Source organism: Apteryx rowi, unplaced genomic scaffold (genome assembly GCF_003343035.1).
Source record: "Apteryx rowi isolate R43461 unplaced genomic scaffold, aptRow1 scaffold_18, whole genome shotgun sequence".
Taxonomy (NCBI): Eukaryota; Metazoa; Chordata; class Aves; order Apterygiformes; family Apterygidae; genus Apteryx; species Apteryx rowi.
This window is the reverse complement of record NW_020448085.1, coordinates 2,338,844-2,364,017: the sequence shown is the minus strand read 5'-3', so window position 1 is coordinate 2,364,017 and position 25,174 is coordinate 2,338,844. Positions and strand designations below refer to the sequence as shown.

The 25,174-nt window shown below is 38.5% G+C and overlaps 1 protein-coding gene across 1 annotated transcript in view; it reads right to left on the bottom strand.

The window, feature by feature from the left end:
* Positions 1-25,174, bottom strand: part of SLIT3 (slit guidance ligand 3) — a 515,694-nt gene that overhangs the window by 429,128 nt on the left and 61,392 nt on the right. Inside the window, exon 4 of the mRNA XM_026061340.1 lies at positions 24,930-25,001. Coding sequence (XP_025917125.1) covers positions 24,930-25,001 — 72 coding nt within the window. The remainder of the gene's footprint in view (positions 1-24,929; positions 25,002-25,174) is intronic.

Sequence of the window (25,174 nt, the reverse complement as noted above, 5' to 3'; positions counted from 1 at the left end):
GAAAAAATACAACTAGTGCATCCTTTTTACAGAAAGGCACCCAATCCCCTTGTTAAGGAGCTGACTTGCCCAGCATCACGTTAGAAGCACATCCAGCTGCAAATCCCAAATTCTCTCACCATTACTGAATCTTTCTCCACACTCAATTCAGCATTCTGCTTTTAGTCTCTCTCCTTTTTGGTTGCCTTCTTTGCATCTTTTTAATATTGTTGTCATTTTTGGAGGGGGGAAAAAGAATTTCTCTTTTCATCACATACTGCTTATGTGCTTAAGAGTACTTCCTTGAAACCACGCACACACGATGGTTCCCATGATTTGCAACAACTGCCACTGAAAAGTCCTTGTCTTTATTGGGTTCAAGGTGGAAGTAGATCACAAACTGCACCAATAAACTGTACATGTTTCCTGAAGAGCTGATTAGAAATTCTGCGTATTTGGACAGAATATGCCATAAAACTGCAGGGTTTCCACACCGGCTCTCTGACAGACCTTGACCCTGAGCCTGCTGAGAAGACAGATCAGAAGTCCTGCATGCTGCAACTGCAATTACAGCACGGTAGCTATGGTGCAGTAAGACTCTGCATTAAAACTAAGAGAAATCTGCTTTTGTTTAAAGTGGTCTTGTTCTGAGCCCAGCATGCAGTTTTATTAAAGGTGCAATTTATAGCCTACCTACCCCTGTGAACTATAGTTTCTCATTCCCATTCTCTCTTTTTAAACTCTTCATTGGTTTCAAGCCTCATATTTTCACATCAAATAGTTCCTCAAGAACACCTCTCCCTCCAGCAACTGAACTTCAGTAACCTCATTACTTTGAGGACACATTAAGTCTGAAAATCTAGCCTCACTTTAGGAAGCTAATCAATAGTAAAAACATGTATAATTTGCTATTAGAAACACACAGTCTGAACTCCTACAACAGAAGTCTCACCCATCAGGATTTAATACAGTTCTTTACAGATACATTTCTGGAATACTATCTTCTATATTTTCGGTACATTAACTGCAAGAACACAGACCACACAGATCACAAAGTTTAATTCCAGAGTTTTAAACTGTGCTACCTTTTGACAGAGAGAACAAGTTATCATCCTCGTGGATTTGCTTTATGGTTTGTTTTGCACTGTTACCCAAACGTGTCTACATGCATCCTCTCATCCTCCTTAATGCCGTAAAGGATCCCAAGAATCCAGCTGTCTTCAAAGCGTGCACCCAAGTATTTTACATATGGAGACCTTCAAAGACAGAGGATTTCTTACCACATTCTTTCCACAGCTTTCAGCACTTAGTTGTGGATACCCTTTTCTCATGCAAGCTGATGACAGGGTACATGCCAGTTTTGCCAGGTACAGAAATATATTGACTGGCTGTCTCACACCGCTCACTCACCTATAAAGGACCTAACTTTTTCCTATGCAAGATCAAAATATTTCACTCGCAGTAGTACATGAAAATAATGTAATTAAAAATCTACTTCAAAGGCATTCTGCATGCCCATCATTATGGTATTCATACAGTTAAACTACAAATCTCTTCTACACATCTGGGTATTTTTATGCTTTGATCTTGTTTTAAGACAACAGAAATCTTGGAGCTATTAATGCAGGTTGCTGGGTAGCCCTGTTACTTCCCCATCTTTTGAAGGCTGTCCTACAACTCCTACCTGTTCTTCCCTGCATTTCATCACCAAAAACTTGCCAGAAGCACCAGTGTATTTTTTCACTGATTATTCTGGAACATATTCATCAACAAGGCACAGCACTGCCTTAGTAATCTTGCTCTGACTCCATACTGTGTGGCTATAATTTCTTTTGATGTCCTCTTTATCCACCCATTAAAATGTTAAGATTTTTCTCAAATACCTTTCAAATCCTGCTGCATATCCCTCTATGCAAATAGAGTCCACAACAGAGGAAACTGAGGGCACCAGAGAACAGACTTGCATACTACGCTTATCAAGTTCATTCATTCTTTAAGAATGAGACATGCCTAAAATTCAAATAAGGGAGAGTTCCTCCCCAACTGTAGGCTCAGATGTCACCACAGGTCAACAGATTTATTTCTCTGCAGATGCTGGCTATCGGGAAATATTATTAGTTAAAAAAGCCTAACATATGAATCTCCACCACTAACAAAACTGCCTTGGCATTCTTCGTTTCTACTAAGCCTATATACTGCTGCTATTACCACTAACCTTGCAAAAATGTTAAATCAAAACCAACATGCACTTGGTCCAAATACTTCTTATACATTACATACTCTTTCACAGGTCTGAGTTTTTCAGGCAATGCAAATGCATCAGTACTATCACTGCATACACTTTTAAGGTATGTCCTCAAGCAAAGTACTTCTGGCCTGCGTAAGCTCTCCGCTGTTCAGCAAGCAGTGCCTTATTTAAAAGGAGGGTTGTGGCAAGCAAAATTCTGACATTCCACAGCAGATACTAAACTCGGGGCAGAGCCAGGTCACAAGTCGCCTTGGATATTGCTACTTCCCATTGCCCTGTCACAGCAAAGGGGGCAGAGACGGCTCCAGGCAGAAGGAAATCCCAAGATCTAGACAACATTCCGGATACTCATCTGTGAAACTCTACTGATTTACAGTATTATTCGTGAAACAAACACGAAGTGCTCTGGGACTGCTAAAGGAATAAACTGGATAGATATTAATTCATAAGATCAGTTTAATACAACAAAAGATAATTATACAAATGTAAATTGCAGGGACTCACTTTCAGCATAAGTCTCCCGTAACGTTCATATGAGTAAAGAACATGGAATGGCAGGACTGAAACATTATTTACTGAAATATGAAAGTTGAAATGTGCAAGGAAATGAAAAAGATCAACTGGAAATATCATTAGTACAGTAAAGGGAGGGAGCAAGAAATAAATAAAAAGTCCAGCCATCAGCAAATAAATCACAGGACTACCTAAGGCCTAATACCCAGGCTCTTTGGAAATGGTTGATGAGCACTGCCTTCCGCTGCAGTTCTGCCCTAGTCAGCCCTCACCGCTTCAGCTGCCCTTGCCTTGGCTGTGCTGGTAAAAGCACCCATGCATTTCTTTGGGAAACAAGACTGGACGACTTAAGAGTTAGGCTAGGTAAAAGGACACTTTTCTTTTCAACCCAATTAATTCCTCCATGTGGTTACCAGGAGGAGGAGGCAGATCCACCACCAGATCTTGGCTTTGGGACGCTCAGTGCCACAGCGGCTAGAAGTGAGCTGCCCCGTAACACGGCAGGCTCTAGCAGAAGCGGCAGCATGAACATGTTCATTTAGGCAACGACTTCCGGTAACGAAGAACGCTGGCAAGTCGGCGCTGCTGGCATTGCCTTTGGGACTGCCTAACAGCACCCACCCATATCAGTGTTTTGCAGGGATGTGATCCGGAAGGGCCCAACTCCATGGGCTCTCAGCTGAAGCAAGCTAGGCTAATTAATTAACCCACAGCCTGTTCCCTAAGTAATTCAGGAATTTTAGAGAAATGGGATGAGGGGTAAATGAACAGTTTTGACTGTGGCAAGAACCTGATCTCAGCCACCACCTTTCTTAGGGCCCAGTGACACAGCCTTAGTCTGCTCAGGCCTCTGCAAAAGAGCAGCTCCAAGACACCCCGGACCGCGGTTTGGGAAGCAACTGCATATGTGCAAAACAAAATGCCTCTCTGCTGACTTAAGTCATGTGAACGAACATGGAGGTCTGATTTGGATAACTGCAGTGTCCCAGAACAGGGAAACTTCTGAGTGTGCTCCCAAATCACATCCACAGCACGCCTGGCCAATGCAGCCACGTATTTACAGTAGCTAGCTTCACACAAGCAAAATGCAGTGCACTTTAGTGTATTGATGGTAGTGCCTTTGGGGGGTTTTTTTGGCCTTTATCCTACAGCCATTAGCAGTATCCTTGCAGAATACACTTTTGATATTTGTCAGAAAAAAAATTCTTAAAGTACCTTCCCCTATTCTCTCAATAAACCAAATCTTTTTTCACTTTAGGATTCAGCAAAACCAATGTAAAACAATTTTGGGATCACTTCTACAGAAAAGCTCCCCTTCCCAAAGGTGAATTTATAAGACAGGAATTAGTGCTGACTCATGAGAGAATTCTTCTGATCACAAGAAAGATAAGCAGAGAAGGGATTAACTTTTCAGATTTTCTCAGTGTTTTAAGTATTTAAACATACTTATTTCAGTTCCGCTTTGTCCCTATGCATTGTTTGGGATGCGCATGCTAGCAGCGCTGAAACAACGGCATGCTTGACACCAAAAAAAGCAATCTTTCATCTTTCTGCCCGTCTCTCTCTCTCTCTTTTTTTTTTTTTTTTTAAACAGACCAAGTATGGCAACGATTTGATAGCCCAGCAGTGTTTTGCCCTCCCGAACCCTGGCAATGACCCAGAGGATTTGCACTTCTCCTGCTAATCAGGAGTCTGGCTGTGGCCATTTCCCATGACATAGCTGGAATTCTCCCCACCTTGCCCTCTCAACTCCACTAGCCAAGCCATACGGAAACGATTTGCTACATCCTTACGCTGTCAATCACGGCACCCATCCCCTGGAGTCTTTGCTGTAACAGCACAGCCTGCTGTGACCCACAACGGCAGGGCTGCGAACCTTTCTACACTTATGATTGACCCAAAATCAGAAGCAAAAACTCCCTCAGGCAAGCAGTTTCTTCTGCAGACCTGCTTCTCAACAGCAATATCAGAGCAGAAGTAGCAGGTGCTCTTTCCTGACACATTCATTTTAAAAGCCAATGAAACATTCCCATTTGAAATCTAAATATAAAAAATACGCTTTATGCACACATATTTAAGTGATATTTTGAAATTTCTGTCTAGTTAATAAACCGAAGGCCTGTTTCTACTCAAGATGCTGGCTGCAACTGCCGGTTCCCCAGCATATCACTTGTTCTCTCAATGATGCCTAGAAATACCTCCAATTTATTTTATTCTTTTCTGTTAAGACCAGGAAGTATGGAAAAGAGAATCCAATTTCTGGTCCATTCACATCATTCTTATGTTGTAAGAAGTATTAGTAGTGTTAGTACAGTATTAGTAGTTTTGAAGAAAGTTAGAATAAAAATTAAAGCTGCTTGGATCGCTTCAGGTTGCACCATTTTAAGTTCATAGAGTTTAAGCAAGAAATTCCCTGACTTTTCAAGGAAAGACACAGCTAAACCTCCGTTTCCTGCCTATAAACCAAGAGAGTATTTAAGCACTGGAACAATATAAAATTAAGGTTTACAACAGATGAAAACTCATCAGTACTTCAGAAACAAGAATGATCACAACTCCCTCTTTTTAAGATAAATTTATTTTTCAAAAATTTTAGACAATTCAAGCAAAGTCTGATTTTCCTCATGCTGCCATTAAGAGCCAGAAGAAGCAGTTTTCAAGCATATGAAAGCTTTCACTCAAAGACTACAAGCATCCCAATAGTTAGGTATTTATATAAGAAGTAATTCATTCCAGGTCAAACGGTAACAGTGTCGTAATGTTTTAATGAGCTCTACCATAGTGTGCGCACTTGTAGTACGTTTTGGCTGTTGGGCTACACAGTTTTCATTAGGTGTTACATTTTCTCGAAAAACAGTCTAAATGTCCATCCGAAGAAAAGCCTCCTAAGAGCAACTGTGCATCAGCACAGCAAGCAGCCTCAGTGACTGCCAGACAGGAAGGCAGATGCGCATGGGAAACCAGCGCAGGAGGCTATCTAAAACATCCCCACGTCTTGCCATCAGTACTGTCCAACATTAATCTGTACGTAGCTATTCAATTAAAAATATTCCCTCCAATTCTTCAGAATTAGCCATTTACCCAGTGTTTTTACTTCAACAATTAAAAATTGGAATCGCGAGCCTGTCTTGCGCCCCATGCCCCAGAACCCTCCAGCCCCTCTCTGTATCTGATAATTCATATTTCCAACAAGTTTTGACCAAAAATCTCTCCAAGAGACTGAGCTGTCAGTGCTAATTTCTGAAGAAACAGATTTTCCATGCAAGTTTTTTGCTTTCCCAAGCTACGAGACAACACAGTTGGAAGTGCTGAACAGAACAGTTGGTAGATTTACAGTAGCTGGACTGTGCAGGCTCCTAAATCAAATTCAGGCAATGATACATAATTTAATACACAGCTGTAACTGCACCTCCACGCAACGGTAGCGTTTAAGTCCCAGTTGCTCTCTCAAGTCTTCGTAACTAGGTATATTTAGAACATGCACTCCAGGCTGCGCAAAACACCACAAAATAAGACACTATTCTCTTTGGGTATATTTAGACCTTCAGTTTATTAACAACAACTGTGAAATACCTGAAAAAAGTAAAACTAAAAATTGAGGAGTACTTATTACAAACTTAGTAAGCATGTTTCTAGGTATGGGCTACTCTGTGTTAAAAATACATGCTTATATAGATAGCTTCTTTAAAAAAATAGCAACATTAAAATATCATTCAGTATCTTTAACACAGTTTTTCTCATGTGCACATGTGGGGCAAATTATTAAATTTTAACTTTCATTGTTGAAAGATTCCAGCACCTGCTCTAAAGACTTATTTATTTATTTATTAAAAACAGTCTCTTTCTAAAAGTTTCAAAAGGACTACATACCTCCTCTTCAACCTGTACAATGATACCATTTATTGCTATTTTTGCTTTCAGGTAGTTCAGAAATAATGCATGCTTTTATATTCTTTTACGGCATGTCCCACAAAAGTGCTGCTGTACTAGGTGAGCAGGCGTATCCCTGAGCAGTGGTAACGCAAAGCTGCATCGCAGGCAGCCTCCTCTTCAGGAACCGCAGAGGTCCTTGGCCTGCCTCCTACCGGCTGTTATTTAGTTTGAAGACGCTGGCACTGTACTACCGGAATAAAACCACTGTCCATAGACCCCCTGGCGCCTGCTTCCGCAAGACCCCGATTGCGGCGACTGCCTGCGAGACTCGGTGCACATAGTCTCCCTCGTCTTTTGTCCTCCTCTAATATATTCATTTAAGCCCAGGCACAAGTGGAATAAAAGCTACCAGTTATTTCACACCTGCAAAAATCTTGCAACGAGGAACCCCAAATCCCAAAGCAGTCTCTAAGCCTGTGTGTTAATAAGTGACACCAGTGCACAACTGTAGACAAGCCCAGAGTACATTTCCCATCCTTTCATTCAAATACTGAACTGCGTGGGGGATAATTCAAAGAAAGGCGAGACATTTTACCTCTAATGCAGTGTCTGCCCTTTCCCCTACACATTATAAAACCTATGGCCCTAGGAAACATGTTGACCCAACAATACAAGCAAACTGCCCCATTCATTGGTACATTAGGTGATATATAAATGTAATATTTTCAGTAAGCATCATAGCTGTATGCTAAAAACTGGTATACAGGGAATCACAAAGAGTTGCTTGATAAAATACAGACTTGCAAAACTATTGGAAACCCCTTCAGAGTACCCAAGTTAAGAATAATTTCAGATGATAATAATCTGGAATAATTTAAAATAAACTTAAAATTGACTAGAATTTCTGAAATAACCAAAACTTTACTGTCTTCAGTAGTCACTCCTACACTGATATGCTAAAACAACAGCTTCTCTAAGAACCAGTCATACTTTCAATAGGAACATTAAAATCTATTAAAGAGAGATGTAAGGAGAAAGCAAAACTTTTGTAAACAGAGCTAAATCAATTCAAGCTTGTTTTTTTTTTTTTTTTGGCCAGGCCAATTCACATAATGCCCTGAAGAACGCAGAGAAGCTTCTGAGTAACACAACTGTCAACCAGCTTCACAATTAGCCACTTTTCTTCTTTGTGGGGAGGAGAGACAAAAGGGCTTTTATTACTATTATTACTATTATTATTATTATGACGTGATGCCCAGCTCTAATCCATGAACAAGTACAGAAGTGGGGAGCCCTTAAATACTATTGAATGGTTTTACTCAACTTAGACCAACTTCATCTTTTATTACAAATATATATTTCAAAAAGACCGTCTCCAGTATTTTATTTTTTCTTCTAAAATAAACCTTCCTAAAATTCAAGTATTTATCCCATCACATAATTAGCAATTAATTCACATGTTACCTATCATTGACATACCAGTCTAAGCTGTATAACTAATTTCTGTGGCTGCCTCAGTGAAAACTATGAGCCAATTAGTTAATCTGCATGTCAGAGCAAATATTAGGGTTTGGGAATAGTTTTGATGATTTTGTACATGCATGGCTCCCACATGTACTCTCCAAGAAATTTACCGGAAAAAAATACTTCTTGGAAAAATTCTTTTGACATACACATCTAAGTCAAAGGATGTAGTTCAGTAACACTGTGGAAAAAAAAAACATCATTTATCACAGGAAACACACTCAGGAGAGCTACTTAAACCGTACAATCATCATAAACACAATATATTAATCAGCACTGATATATATCAGATATCTTTCTATCTTTTGTTTGGTTATTTATTTTCCTTGGTCACACTTTTAAGCATCTTTATTTGTAGAAGAATCTACCTTAATTCCAGAAGCTAATCCTGACAAAAGAAAAATAACAAGGATTATTTTTTTCTCTCACTTACACGATGGGGGAATTGATACCCTCCAACCAAGACGAGCAACCTGTTCTGGTAAAACAAATCACACGCTTCTCCCCCAGACCTGCCATATAAAACAAAGTGCCATGCAGCAGAAAGGAGGTAGGAAGGAGAGAAGGAAAGCATTTCTCAAGAGCACCCACCAAGCCTCAGGTGGAGCTGAAAACGCAGACCAGGGCTGCCAGCTCTGCTGCCCACCTCTCATCTATTAGACTTCATCGACTCTAGCGATTGAAGCTGGACCATGCTGGAGAGACTGGCAGGAAGTCTTATTCCCTTCAGTATCGGACGGATTGATAATCATGCAAGAAACAGCGTTGGAGCCTTGGAGCTGGAGCTTTAACGCAAGCAGGCACACTGGAAATAACGTGCCCATCTCCAAAAGGCCAAAAGAATACCCTTTACGTTTTTAGGTAATTACGCACAATATCAAAGATCACAGATTACAATATTTGCCTCCACAGGGCCATCCCAGCTCTTTCACTTCCACATCCCATTTTACATGTTGATCGGGCTCATTTGAATCCATTCATCTTTACTCAGCAAACCCACTTGTGACATAGGTGTAATTCTATAGTAGCTTAAAATATTTCTGAATGTCAACATAAGTCAGGCAACACTAAGATATCATCTCCTTTTATCAGCTTATTAAAACAGCCAGGAATTTGATATAATTTAAACAGACTGCTGACATTGTAATACCATTGCCTTAGAGGCTATTTGCAAATATATTTGAATATTAAATCAAGTTAATCAGATGGAGATCAGAAAGAGAACAATCATGTTTCTATAGTTGCAACCTGAAATTAAGCTAATACTGTTTAAGCTCGAAAGGTTGTTCTTAGGTACTGTGAGGTAGAGACCAATTTGCCCTTCTTTCAAATATTACCATTAGAAACACATGTGAAAATGCGACAGTAGACTTAAAAATCTTTGCAGATTCAGTCAAGTGGGTTCTGAAAAATACAAGCAGCTGCTCTGTTTTCAGTAATGGAAATCCAGTGCTATTTGAAAAACTATAAACCTACATTCTCGATATAGCCTTGAAATACCCAACCTGTGACCAAGAGAACTACAGTGGCTGGTAGCTGACTTGTGGCTCACATCACCACCACAGAACCCTCAACAGAAGGCTACAGATTGTATGAACAGTACTGGCCAGAGCACATAACCCCAAACATCATTTTTCTAGAGATCTTGTGACTTTTCCTTCTATACAAGAGAGAAAAACATGGGTTCTCCAGAAAAAAAGCTGGAAATATCTGCCCTCATAGGAACTCTTTAAACCTCCAGACCAAGTCCACACTGAAAAGACTCTCAGGAAGGAGAATGGGGAGAAAGTGATATGAATTGCTCTAGAGAACAAGAAGCTTGGAACTATAATGCAGACAAACTGGGAAGCATTTATGCGCACACTTTATATAAAAATCCCAACAGCCTACCATGCCACTCATCCTGTTCTTACAAGGTCTTTTTAAGCAGAGTAGAAGTGGGTCACCTATTTGGGAAAGGGATATAGCAAATAGCTTTCTCCCACAATTTGAACAAGTCTCACAGGACAAAAGGTAAAAAGATTGAACACCAAGGCACATCAGCTTCTGAAAAGAATATCTGAGCTAGCATTGCAAGCAGATCTGAACTGCACAATTTAGAGTAGGAGATAGCTAAATATGTCTTCCTTCCTCAGTCCTGGCTCCTGTTAAGCTCCAAATTTTGTGGGAGTTGCAAACTCTCATCTCACACTCACGCAAGATGCTGGTGATGAGCACAATCTTGCACCTCCCAGGCACAGTAACTTCCAGCACCTACAGAAGTCCTCTCTACTACATTTAATCTTTAATTTAGGTAAAGGGGGGGGGGGAGAGCAAAAAAGTATCCCATCTTCAGGAGCTGCCAAACCTCGAACCAGCTAAAAGCCTCCAAGCTGTAGCATCAAATACTGTAAATAATATATCTAACCATAGAATAATTAAGGTTGAAGAGGACCTCTGGAGGTCACCTGGTTCAACTTCCCACTTAAAGCAGCTCTGAAGTTAGATGATGTTGCTATGTTTCATTCTTTCTTAAATGACAGCAAGCAAACCAGAAAAGTGTCTTTCCACAGGAGGAAAGGACAAAAGAGCCTGAAATTGCAATACTCAACATGAAACCCTAAAAACAGGACACATCAATGGAAACAGCTTCCCTCCCCCCAGTAACTGCTGATTCAGACAAGCCACTGCTTTATCTATCCCTATAACTAATCCCCATGCAATCTGTACAGATGAAGCCAGCTGTGTGCTATAKAAGTTACTCTGGAAATTAAATCAAGTATCTGTTGCATAATTCAAAAAGTGCAATTTAGAGTTACACAAAAATACTGTCACTGGCTACTCAACTCGGCAGATATTTTCCATGGAGACAGCAATACCGCTAGCATCCCTAGCATTCCTCTAGCATCTTAACACTCGCTGGTAATGGGAAGAGCTTCTTTCAGTATGAATATCTGAAATTTTCACTGAGAAATAGAATGTGATTCCACACAGTTTTTACAATATTTTATCCTTTAAGGTCATTATACTTAGGGAAGAGATTTAGGGCTGAAAGCCTCAAGAAAAGCTTACTTTGACAATCTTCCCTCCAAGCTGACATTCAAACAATGGTGCACACAAGAAAAAAAATACCATAGAAGCATTTCTGCTAACTGAACTTCTTTCTCATTTTCAAGACAAGGCAACAGAGTTATGCCTGAGGTCCTCACTTTTCCATATACCTTGGCATGCTTATTGTACCTTAAAGGATGAAAGAAAACCTTTTCCCCTTTTTCATTATTTTCAAAGAACCAACTCTCCAAAGTGAATGAGAGATATCAAACACAGATTTGAAGCAAATAAATCTCATCTTTTACAAGTATATATTTTATACTTTGTGTGAACTTGTATTTATTTATATACACAATTTTCAAAGTTCAGCTACAACAAAGGTTTTTAAAAGTCCAGCTCATAATATATTTTGCAATGTTTGACATCAGATATGCTGTTTGTTGGAAGCTACTGATATCCATAGAGCAAACAATCTAACGAATTGGAAAAATAAGTACCATTATTGATCCAATCCCTCTAAAGTACATAATTACTGATATATATAAATTACACTTTATCAAAACACTTTGATTGTTGCCCTGAAAATCAAAATTCAACAGCGTTCCTGAGCAATGGTAGTCTAATTCCATTCTCATTACAGAAGGACTGGTACAAATGGAAACGCAGTGCCTTCACATACACTTCCCACTAACATAGCTAGTTTAAAATTCAAAAAGATAAAGATTAAAGTTAAAAGTTAAAGATTCACTACATTAATAATTCCTTTAGAGGAGCGATTGTCTCAGTAAACCGACACAGCTAAATTCATATGTTTTATAGCAGCCAGTCTCATCACACTGCAAAACCTGGGACTCATATTTCAAGTGTAGTTTTTGGCAATAATATAAATACTGTATATAGCAGAAGAAATATCAGGCCTCTAGAGTAAAGAAAGGGCTGTTGTTTAAGTGAAGTACCTCTGTACTGCCTGTTGGCCAATAAGTAACCAGATCAAGAAGGATGAAGATCAGACGTGAGGGCAGCTGCCACTTCTGGAGAAAAACCTCAAGTGATAACAAGAACTTAGCAGGATATTCAGTCAGCTCTGCTCCCAGTGAGGGAATGAAAGGTATGGGATTAACCAAGCAGTTATTGTGAAAGAGCAGAATAAGAAGGTAAGAGTACAAGTGACAAGCAAAGATGCCGTTCTGATACTCCAAAGATATGGTTACCATGTCCATACACACCAGCTGGAGAAAAATCCATTTACGGGCTGGAAGCTGATCACACCCCCGGGCACCCAGCAACCTCCTTCACTTCCAGTGGTAGAGAAAACATGTTGCGGCAGGACTGGCAGTGATGAGGATCACAACGGATTCAACAGAGGCTTCTCCTCGCGTGGTTGAGTGGTAGAACACAAGACTGTTCTCTCCACAAAAGAAATTAATTTGTACACAAACAGAAATCTGTTTTTATATTCAATCCCTTATTTATCAACATTTTTCCCCTCACCCTTCATTAAGCATCAACACTGTATCTTGTATAAGCCACTCAAAATATTAAACTTAATATCCATGTGTACAGGAGCATAGGAACAGAAGTAAACTAAGTCCATATCAGCTGTTTCCTGAGGAAAGGCTCTCATGGACCTCCCCATCAGGGAGTTTAGCAGAGCAAGGCAAAAGGCAGGTATTTCAATCCAAATACATGCTGCTCAGTTTCTGAACAATATTTGCATTTTTAATGTAGAAAAAGAAAATCTCTCCATTGTTGAAGTTTGAGGTTATTGCATATTTGAATAATCTCACTAAGTTCAAAAGCATTATGTAAGAACAGAAATATTAAAAATCAGCTCTTGGACTTTTTATAACACAAAGTGTCATAATCCTTTGTTTTCAGTATGTTACACTGAGGTAAGACATAAAAGCAGCTCAAAGGCACACCTTGTATGACATCCTTCTCTTAGTCATAAGACCAAGAAGATAATAAACCTCCCTTGCCTACCTATTTTTGTAGAACCATAATGTTTAATGACTTGCATGACTTATTTTAATTTTGTTTCATAAATAGTTGCTACTCTGACAAGTTGTACAATGCAGACTGCCCTTGGAACATGAAGCCGAGTCAGGCTCTGGAGCTAACATCTCCTGGTTCAGCTCCATACTGGCCTTTCTGGTACATACACACACACACACACACCCCTACAGTCCCCTTGCTTCTCCCAACTGCAGAAGATTCTAATCCTAATGAAAGGCTGGATCATTAATGGTTGCATTGTAAAAGCAAAACCACAGTGCATTTAGAAGTAATAGCAGTACTCACTTTTGGTGACCTTTAAGTGTCTGAAATATTTTAAATAGGCATGCCATATTACCCCAGTGAAACACTGAAAAGTTTCATAAAGCCTAGCTTATGCTTCCCATTGTACGCATTACAGCTTTCAAGAATAAGATCACATGATCATTAAAACAAGGAAGCCTTTGCTCTTGCATCATTTTATCCACAATAACCTTTACGCACCGGGCACTCGGGATAGACAACCCCTTTCTGCAGATAGAGCTGAGTGTTGCTGCTGTGAAACAGCAAACAGTACAACTGGGTGCCTGCAAATGGCAATGGGAAATGGCCTTTCATTTTTCAAGTCACTGATCAAAAACCAGACATCATGTGCTGCACTTCTAATTTAACCCTCTTTGGTAACTCTAGAACAATGATCGTTGCATCTATTTTTAGCATGCATTTACAGAGTGCAAACAAGTCTCATCATTTGCAAGATACTTCCAATGTATTTTAAAGGATTTGTACATGAAAATGTTTTTAAACTAATCTTTTACCTCAGGATGACTGCATTTTGAAATGCAGTGTAAATATTTGCTTTATCATTATTTAATTTTTCCTGTTACACAGATGAGATGGCTGTGCTTCAGGTGACCACTTTAATCCATTCCACAATTATCTCTACACTAACTTGGCTTAAAGAAACAGCCTCAAAATGTGAAAATAATGCTAAATTCCTATTCTAACCTCCTATCAATCAGCAATGTTATATTTACTCTGCACTTGCTCCTAGTTGCAGCAATGAAAATTTGCAAGTGAATTTGCAACCACTCACCCTACCTGTGCCCAGAAACCCCCAGCAGTTCTCAACCATTTACTAAGCTGATCATTTGGCAAAAGGCTTTCAGCTGCTTTCAAAATACAGCCAATGGGGAGAGTGCAGAAAACAGTCGCTTGTGAATTAACCGACTAAAAGCAAGTTTTAAACAAGTAAAAACAATATCCACATACCAATAAACTATGGGCAAGTAGACTACGTGCAGCATACCTGCTGACATTTGCAGACTAGCTCAGTGGCCAGTAAGGCACGTTAATGCAGCGAAAGCAGTAAATCTGACTCTCAGGCAAACTTTGAGCCATGCAGAGCCAGACTAACATGGTTATTCACCTTCTGGAAGAGGAACGGCCTACAGACCATTAAGGTCAGAATACCGACAGAAATATCATACTTGCAGATATGACCTAACCCTTCTCTGCCTGCACCGAACTCTCCATGGCTATACAGTCCTCTGCAAGGGTTGACCAAAAGCTGTCCGTGACTCGAGCAGACATACCCACTTGGCACAGGCCAGGGGAAATGGTGCCTCCACAGCCTCACATTCCCAGCAAGGCAGCCGGAGTGATCCCAATCCAAGAACTCTGCAGGGAGCCACAGCACTGGAGATGGCACTAACATAGGCAAAAATCCAAGTCCTGAAGACTAATGTAAGGAAATGGTAAGCCAATGTGCCCACCCACAATTATTGCATTTTGAGAACTCTATAATAGCTTTTAGTCATGTGAAAGCCATCATAGCAAGAAGTTGAGTCACTGTGTTTTTCCCCAAAATTTTAACTTGTCACTAAAAACAGAAGTAGAAGACTGTTAGAAAGGATGCATCTCAGAGTTGGCAGAGGGTACGCGACCACCCTCAGAAACCATGTCCCCATCCACCTAGGTGATGACTAACCATAGAGTCCTGACAGAGCTTTGCTGTAGCTCAGATAAAAGCAGAAAAATAGTCTGGTCCACCAAAAGCTCTTTAAAAGAATTTATCAGTGTGAATCCTATCTATCATTTCCAAGTGAAATTACCTCAAGACAGTGCACTTAACACTGCTTGGAAAAGGACCCTGAAGTTATAGTTACTTGTTGTCTGAGCAGTATACAAAATTCATGAATATCACATTTTACAATTCACACAGGATGTTCACCGAGATCGATTCAATGCAGTTCTGGCCTCTATGAAGCCTCAGAAGCAACAGAACTTGCTCGCTGCACTGATCATATTTTGCTCTCTGCAACTTGACATAGAAATCGCATTCTGAAAAAGATACACTAATCTTACAGTAGAATAGTACATTTTATAAGAGAAAGAGAAAAACAAATAGTGGAGAGGAAACAGCTTAATTACCACTAAATCCAGACTGATTTTGCAGGTTCTTTTCACCCAGGATGTGGAAACTGGCCCTTATGGATCTCTTTCTCAGAAAAGAGATCTATGAATCCATGAAGATCATGCATTTTACACAAAAATGTGCACACAAGCACCCAGGTAATCTATCTGCCTCAAAAAATATGTATGTTCAATATTCATATTTTGATAACTTTTGATAGTTCACACAAGAGCACATCTACAAAGCCAGAGTTATTTTCATCTGAGATTTCATGAAGACAAAATTCACTTCCCTCCATCCCCTTCAGGAAAAGATGCTTCTCTTTATTCAGTTTTACAACCTGCTTCCCTTCAGGCATTTAATCCCACTTTTCTATGCAGTTCCAGAAATAAATCATCAGTTACTCAGTGCCAGAGGTTGCTGACACCAGGAACCTTATGCTATCACCATGGTTGCTCATTCTCTGTGGACAGAAGAGAGATATGGAAGATTCATAGCCTTACAAAGACAATAGGTCTGCAACTATTTTTTAAACAAGTGTTCTCCAGAAACAAGGAATCCATAAATATCAGTAGTGTGCAGAAGTTTAGGAAAGACGACTTTGGATTAACGTGGCTGCCAATTTGCTTAACATAACTCTGATTGCAAATATGTTGCTACCCATAGGCAGTTAGCAGGGGCTTCACTCCTCCTGCCCAATTTATTTATTGGTTTGCTTTACCACACCAAGGCAAATTCAGGGTGCTGTAAAATATTAATGGATCACAGAAATAGTAAGAAGTCTCTAAGCTCAAATAATTTACACTAAAGATGAATTGTCTTCCCAAAAATAGATTCAACAGATTTTAGGAGATTAGTCTTGTTAATCTTGTGAATTTAATTAATTGGGAGTTTAAACAGCTAGTCTTGGGACATCGATCTTAGAAATTGATGTCTAAGTGGATGAGATGACTAAATATTGGATTTTATTAATATTCATTTATTGATATGAAAAATAAAGGGTTTTGGTGGGTTTTTTTGTTTGTTTTTTTTGAAAAAATATCAGAAAGTATCAACAACAGCCCTGTTGATGTAAATTCCTGGGCTGGACTCTGAAAGTTCACAAGGCTGTTCTTGGTTTTAGTAAAATAAACCAAGCACTTCCCAATTTAGGATTGTGTTGAGCAGGCAATGATAGTATAATTTTATTTAATATGATATCTCCCAGATGTGTGATTTGAAAATAGAACATGTTGCTGAAGCTGCTTAAAAAACCCAACCCTATATTTAGGAAAATGGACACACAGCAACATGCCTAAGGCTACCAAATAAGTTAGTGGCAAATTAATCTTACAAATTGGGAGTTGCCTGATTTCTTGGACTGAATTCCAACCAAAAGAGTATGTTTCCTTCCTAAAAATGAAAGAAAACATATTCTTCTTTTTAACAAACAACTAAGATGAAAGGCAATTAGGTAAAACAACTTACTTCCAAAGCAGAGGAGTTTAACTTCATGTGCACAAGTGGTGTTTTTTCTGGTAGTGTATACTCTTTGCTACAAAGTGCCTTAAATAACAACATAACAGGATGGCCTGATCAGTAGAGCAGTCAGCAACAGGTGTTTCTTAGAAGAAAGACAGCCCTAAAATACACAGTTTTCTGAAGAGCACCCTTTCTTCCCCAAACACCCCTTCTTCACCAAGACACAGTTCCCCAAGACATCTGCACAGTATAATTTTAAATAACTAACTTCAAACTGGGGAAAAAGCAGCATAACGGATGAAGCCTCAAATATTTACTTTTTGACATGCCCTCATTTTTTTCCACTTTCATAAAAAAGCCTTATTCATATTTTTAAAAAGGGAGGTAGTTTTCTATACTCATTTGGACAGAAAAAAATCCTTAGACTCTGCAAATACAACTAGTGTGCATATTTAAAAAAAATTGCAAAATACATTATTTACAACCAAAGCCAAAAAAAAGATATAAAATGACATCAGCTTGATAAATGGTATAAATGTCATCCAGCTATCGGCAGTACAAGCTTCTGACCTAATGCGCATCTTTCTCAAGCCAGAAGCACACCCTAGAGACCAGCAAACACTTACTGTTATTATTTACTGTCTTCTAAAAAGACCTGCTGTGATCTATACACAGTAAAACAACAATTATTGGATGTGGACAAAACCACAGAAACACACTGTTACAGCCCATATTAGTTTGTCATGGCAACACCGTAACTCAAACTCCTATCCCAGTTGCACTGTCAGGGTCCTGCTCTAACAGGGAACGATAACGGAGCTCGCCAACAGTGCTCCGAGATCTTTCTTTCTAGAAAGAGAACAAACAAAATAAAGAGGACACTAGGAAAATGTATGAACTCATCCCTTTTCTAAAAACAGCTTCTGATGACATTCATTAGATAAAAGCCTCAGCGTTAAGTCAGAAGTTCAGAATTTCACACACAGAGCTTGCAAAGCACCAAGCTAGAAAGGAGAGCTTAAGGACAGCAGTTGCAGCAACTCTTTCAGAGGCCAATTTTTGGCAAACCATACATGTGGGAAACATCCTCCTAGCTATAATAAACATCGGAGGTACACAAGCACCCAAAGACAACGGGACGCTGGTAAGATCTAATCCATATTGCCCTTGCCCGCCCAGGGGCCGCTGACTTTCCTGGACCAGCTGCTCATTCCAGGCACCCTGTGCAATACAACGGCACAGATTTGCACAGTGAATCTCTAAGTTGCATACACCTGTATATTTATGTTCAAGAATATCATCCTCATAAGTAAGACAGCAGCTAAATAGTACCAGCTACCTCTGCTAGGAATTAATGAAGCTGCTTACACAAAATTAAAGACTGCGCAAACACTAAAATCATCAGAAAACAGGAAATCAGGGAAAGACATGGCAAATGTTATCATATAAAAATAAAATTCACAGCCAGTAAGAAAAACAATCAAACAGGTTGCATAGACTTTCTGTGACTAGTAAGTTTATCAGAAACATTGCTTTTAAGTATGCACATCCACACAATAATATACATTTCTTGCCAAGACCTTCAAAGTGTATGAATTATAGGATAAACCATTATTTCTAGGCTTTTTTATGTAGTTTTAACACTGAGTTTCAGGAGAAAACTGAGCAATCAAGGTATCAAAATCAGCAACAACAATAAAACTTCTGAGAAAACTTTTTTCCAGAAAATTCTTCAGAAACATTTGCTTTTTTTGTGTGTTTTCTTGTTTTTAACCTGCATTTTAAAAAAAAAGGGCAAATAACAGTCAAAAAGATATTCAATTTTTGCTGGTGCTCCTCAAGGTATCAAATTTACATTTATTTATTCGGCTCTTTTACATTGACAAACATAGCATATTAGATATTAATGTGCCATTTACTGCATACTAAACTAGAAAACTAAGATGATCTAACACATATCACCCCTGTGGTTATAAACAGGAGATGAGATTCCTATCAGTGTTATAAATAAATTATAAACAAAATGGCAGGTCCACACGTTACTTATTTCGGGAAGAAAACATTGAAAAGCAACTGAAACATAATCCAGAGAGAAACACAGTTCAAGTTTCATTACCAATAACAGCAGATCAGCGCAAGTTAACCAAGTTCTCTTCACCCACCTACAAGCAGCATTTTTGCAGGGAGACAAACGCCGGCTGATTCCTGACCCCCATTAACCTAAAGCAACAGCATAATACAGCAGGGTGAGCACCAGATTCCCATGTCGTTTTAGCAGTTTGCTAAATTCCCTATTTCTTCCTCATTTGATTCCTTCCCCTGCTCACCCCCCTCCCATCTTCAAACATTCAAGTGATACATTTCCCTTTCCCATTTGTTCTGGTGAAGTATTACCTAACTAATGTTTGAGTAGTACTTTAAAAAGCAAAATGTAGTTATTGATAATCACTGACCTCACCCTGGAAAACACCTGTTTACAGTTAGAGCTATATATGTCAATAGGAAACTATATGACTTGCTATCAGCATCTTTTTTTTTCATGACTGAATTTGAAAGACTTCAAGCTAATAAATTGAAAAATGGCTTCACTGACCAACTCCACTGTGCTACAAATAACCTAGAACGTGTTAACAAGTGATCTATTATACAAAGCCTATTCCTCATACCGAAAGGCTGTCAGATGCCAAATTCCATTTTATTATAATAAATAACTGGTCTCTAATATTTGCTTTCTGTTGATCTTGCTTCTTAGTCTTCTTTGGGACTAATTATAAGTGAACACTACAAAACATTTGGACTCCAGAAATTGCAAAGTATAAAAAAACCTGAGATTTAAAGAGCATTATGCAGGCATAGCCACGATCAGGTTTTGCCTCAGGGAGGCGAATGCCAGGCCTCGGCTTTCACACGATAATGTTCAACTTCAGTCCAAATTCTAGATTCTGATATTACACTGGAAGGTAAACTACTAAATTTTACAGTCCAGCCTGATACTTTGAGTATCTTTCAGTTTTTAGAGCCTGGTTTGTTTTGTCAAGTGACAACTAAAAGACTGTCCATTAAAAGTAACCGAGTCCAACAAATGTTCCATAACTGCAGACAGTTGAGTAATAGGTATTAATTCTCACTGCAAGGCTTGAGTTTAGAGCACTTTTACAGACTTTTTTCATCCAAACTAAGAAACTTTGCTTCATCTTGAGTACTTAGCAGCTGGCTTTAGTTATGGAAATTATGACAACCAAGCAGATATATTCTTACAGAACAAATATATTCTTATAGGTTGGGTTTTGTTGTTTTAAGATATTTAAGTATCTCATGGACTTTTAGCATACCTGGCCTTTAGTGAACAAATACATACACTATGATCATTCTGTAACTCAGCTGTGCATACTGAGAAAACTCATGATACCAGCACACAGTAACAAAAAGTTATGTTTATAAACTACCGAAGTTTCAGAATTTTGAATATTACAAAACAGTTACCTTGGGATCAAAACATGTTTTTATAGCTTTAGACGGCTTATGTGTTTTGGTTTGTTGTACTTTTTCCATGCATTTAATCTTTTGTATTAAGAGTAATATTACTTTTCTCTCTATTCCTATTTATTAGTAAATAGTATCTGAAGCTATCCAATAACTACCTGCCTTGTTTCCATTTCTAGATTTATTCAATGTGTCTTTTCCTTGATTTGATTCTCTCTGAACATTAAAAGTACCTTCAGTTCAAGTTATTTGATACTTAATTATCTCACAAAAAAACATTTAAGATGGTTAAAATCTAGGAAATCAAGACAACAGAGCAATAGCAAACATGTCCACTAGAGAATCCAGTCAAGGGCTCATTCACCAGCCAACATAACCTTAAAACTTTTATCTCAACTAAAGCAAACAAAATACATGAATCACAAAGCCATTCTTTCTAAAAGAAAAGGCTCAAAATCTTAGGAGAAACTCATTTCGTGGGGCGTTTCACATTCCACCCAAGGCTGATTCCCCTCCATACTCCTGCTTCTAACATCAATCAGATGTGATCAAGAAGTCCAGGCAGATCTGTGAAAGAGGAGGATATTCTGTAGCTCTGCAGTGTGAGGAGAGGGGTGGAGGAAAAAAAGCAAAGGTACCTAAAGTTAACTGATAAATTTAGATAGCTTCTCACATTCTAACTACTTCAGCACTCAGATTTGATTAGTTATGAGAAAGATGGCATGTCAGTGTAAGCACAGAGTTCCCAGACAGACCTAATCCACCAAGGAAACTATCAGGGACTCTTGGACACCTGGGCCAAACTACGCAAACAGTAGAGATACAAAAGAGAAGAACGAAACCATGCCAAATGCCTTTTCTAGCTTTTCAAACACATCATTAATAGGAAAAAAACTAACCTTCTACATTTCAATTTCCCATAGCACCAAGAATGAAGAGACTCTGCTGATATGAAACCAAAGAAGTTGGCTCCTGCAGTAAGCTCACCAGCACCTTTCAGCCCAGCTGGGGAAGTTCCAGCTGACAGAATAGTGAGAAAAGTCTTTAAATTTGTCTTGTGACCTTTAACTACTCCTGAAACATTAACAAGTCTTCCCTGAAACACTCCAGCAGGCAAAATTCATGCGTGTTTAAGCAGGTGAGTCACACCATCTCAGCCAAATGCTGCTAATGCTAATAAATGTGCTCAACTCCCACATTGGTATCAAGACAATATCACCTTTGTGTTCAATTTTAGATTTTAAAATATGGAGTCTGGACCTTTATTAATCCAGTGGTGAACTGTCAGAGTTTGCTGTAAGCCTGATAAAGACAGCAGCCACAAGAATCACTGCTGATTTCATGCACATTTGCTCTGCGTGCAAGACTACAAGCTCTCCATTTTTACCCAAAACACCAATGTTTTCCCTATACGGCTTACTGCGTGGCAATATCTAGTTCTTAGAATACAGCACCAGTTGAGCTAACAAGTCCAACTATTAAAATGCTCAATTTTGGACTTAGCAGGTGGTTAGGATTACAACCATTAAGAAAGAAAAACTAACCGATTCGTAGCTTGGTAGCCTAGACATAATAGTTGGAATATAAGGCAGCAAACATAATACGCACATACTATGGACAGTAAAGATCAGTATTATCTCTGCCTTTTTCTTTTATCTCAGTTTTTCTTCACTCAGATTACACCAGATCTGTCACTCATGTATCAGTGACTCTTACCAATCTTTGCTTCACTTGTTTTATTCCCTTTCATCACTCTCCCAACCACACTTCCTTCCTGCAAGGCCAGCTCAGAGCCACTACTGGAGAGGAATGCAAGCATCAGGCCTCTCCACTGAAGCATTTTACCCAAAACGACACTTGTGAAAAAAGCAGACTCACACTGTTGGATTTGTATTTATTTCGAAAAGTGTTTCTTGTATTTGTTTGACAAATACTATATTTCCACATGCATAAACATGTAATAAAATGTGTATAAGTAGGTTTGTATTTATATAACAAGTTGTAACAGTCAGAAAAAGCACCTCAGAAATACACCGGTAGTAGGACCAAAAGAGTAACGCAAAAATAGGTAGCAACCTTTTAAAAAGTGTATTTTTATTCCATCAAGTATATATTTATTTTTTTACATATTCCAGTAGGTAGAAAATCTCATTCTTATCCCTTCCCTGAAAAACATACAGCCAAACTGCATTTGGAACCATAACAGTTCATTTAGCTAAGATATATTTTACTTAAAATACACGTTGCTATATAACACTTGTATCTCTAACACAAAAGGCAAATTTCTTCTGACAAACAGTGCTTAAGTGATCTATCTCAAGCACTATGAAATGGTAAACACAACTTTGAATGAATGTCAGTGAATGAAGACCAATGTTTCGACAGCATCTGTTGGGAGGCACTACAGAACACAACGTTTGTATTAATCATTCCATTTTACGTAATTTTATTACAATCTTTATATTCTAAAAGCAAAATTATTGCCCTTGCTTTTAAGGACAATAACGTATCATGATCTACCAAAGTAAATAATAAATAAAATCCTCAGGTATCGTCAAAACCTCAGTTACTTCTGCCAAGCTTCCTTGTGCAAGGTTCCACAAGACAGATGAAAACAAGTTATCAACATAAACAACCTTCCTTAGAAACCACAAATAACCAGAAATTTCCTTTCAATCTAATGCTAATCAAGTACAACGCTACCACTTACAGAGAAAATTAGAGCATATTAAATAGAAAGTCAGATTTGTAGTTACATGTAAACTCTTTTTTTTTTTTTTAATCTTAAAAGTACCACCATTTCCTTCGGAAACCTACACGAGCCAAGCTTTCTATACACACACACAAATGGCATCTTCTGAAGACCAGACAATGCTAATGGGAAGTAAGTACCAGCTCATATTGGCGGAATTTCAAGGTACAGAATTTCAGACACACACACTACAAAACCTTAAGAAACACACCCGAATCACTCAGTCCTAAACACTCCATTGAGAAAATATTTTCCAGTGCATTTAAAAGCTATGACAAAGCCGAATTAGTCACAAACAAATCTGGCAAACGTTTTCAAGTAGATTTTGAGACTAAGACAACTGTATTTTCCAATTTGAATCTCCAAAACAACGTGGTTGATAAAAGTTCATTTATTTGCACAGTGAGTCTTTCGAGAGGAAGTTCTGACAAAAAAAACAGATTTCCAGATTTCATTAAACAAATCCTCCAAAGCTGTATCAGTACCACTCACCACACAACCCCGTTCAATTTGTTTGCTTTTAAAACCCTGACAAAGAGCCTATTTTTTAAATAGTCAATTGATTCCAAAATTAATCTTCGCCATCACTATGTGTTTTGCACTTCCACAGGAAGAAAAATTTACCGCACTGTCTAAATGGTTTGTTTGATTGCACAGAGAGGTATTAAAACAATTATAAGAACCCCAGACGAGTGTAGCAACTTTCCAGCCATCCTGTAGTTACTTTACAATTTCACTAGCCAAATCATAAATCTTACTAACCAGTCTTCCATAAATAAACTCAAGCATTAAAAATAAAATTTTACCATATACACATCTCAAAAAAGACAGACTGGATTATAAGTTAAGCCTTGGCAGGTTCCAGAAAGCTATCTCAAACAGCTTTTAACTACTATAAAAAAGCAGATGATTCTGTTCTCGATTGTAACTGTGCAGCCACCTGCTCATCCATTTTTTTTTTTTTTAATCACACAGTCATTGTACAAAATAAAACTCCCCAAGCCCTCCCCCAAATGTGATCCTGAGCTAACCTTAGTCTTCTCTTGTTGCTCATACTGGTCCTAATGCCATCTAAACATCTTCTAACACAGTCCTTATATTTCAAGAAGATGCAAAATTCTTTCCCCATATTTTTTCATCTTTCTGGCTGAAGAGGCATCAACCATAACTTTACTGGTCTGCCTGGCAATGACTTGGTTTAGTTGAAGAAAAAAAAAGGCAGGAAAAAAAAAAGCATGTTTTTAAAACTAAAAAAATTGCTGTAACAAACTGTATTACATCAACATGCTAATTTTTTAAAACCATGTGTATACAATCTCGCTTTCTGGACATCTGGACTTTGTACAGTTGATATAAGAAGTTGCCATTTTTTCATTATTTCTATAACTCTTCGTAGAGAGCTGAAAATACTTCACCTTGAAGTCAACAATACCTGAGAAACAAGAATTGTGATTTCTTTTCCCTCTGATATTTATTTGCTATTGAGTTACTACTATAAATGCAAAGACAACCCATCATCACTAAGAATGCTTACCATCTAGCAGTTCTAGTATCTCCAAAATTAAACATCTCACCACAGTCCAGACAAATGTGCAAAATCTGTATAATACAATAAAGAACATACAATACAATACAAAAAGTCAGATTTTACTTACAATCTCGTTAACTTCTGCGTGTTCTGAAAAAGCAGCTCTGGAAGAACTTGCAATTTATTTCTGTTCAGACGCCTAAACAAAAACAGTTAGAAGTAGAACAAAAAAAATTAGATTATCTTCCAACTTAAGCAGCTTATTCTACTATGCATAACCACATACAGCTCCTATTAACACATGGTATTAAAATTACTACTATGAACTGAGCACAGAACGCGCTGTGTACCAAGGAGACCATGGCACATGCA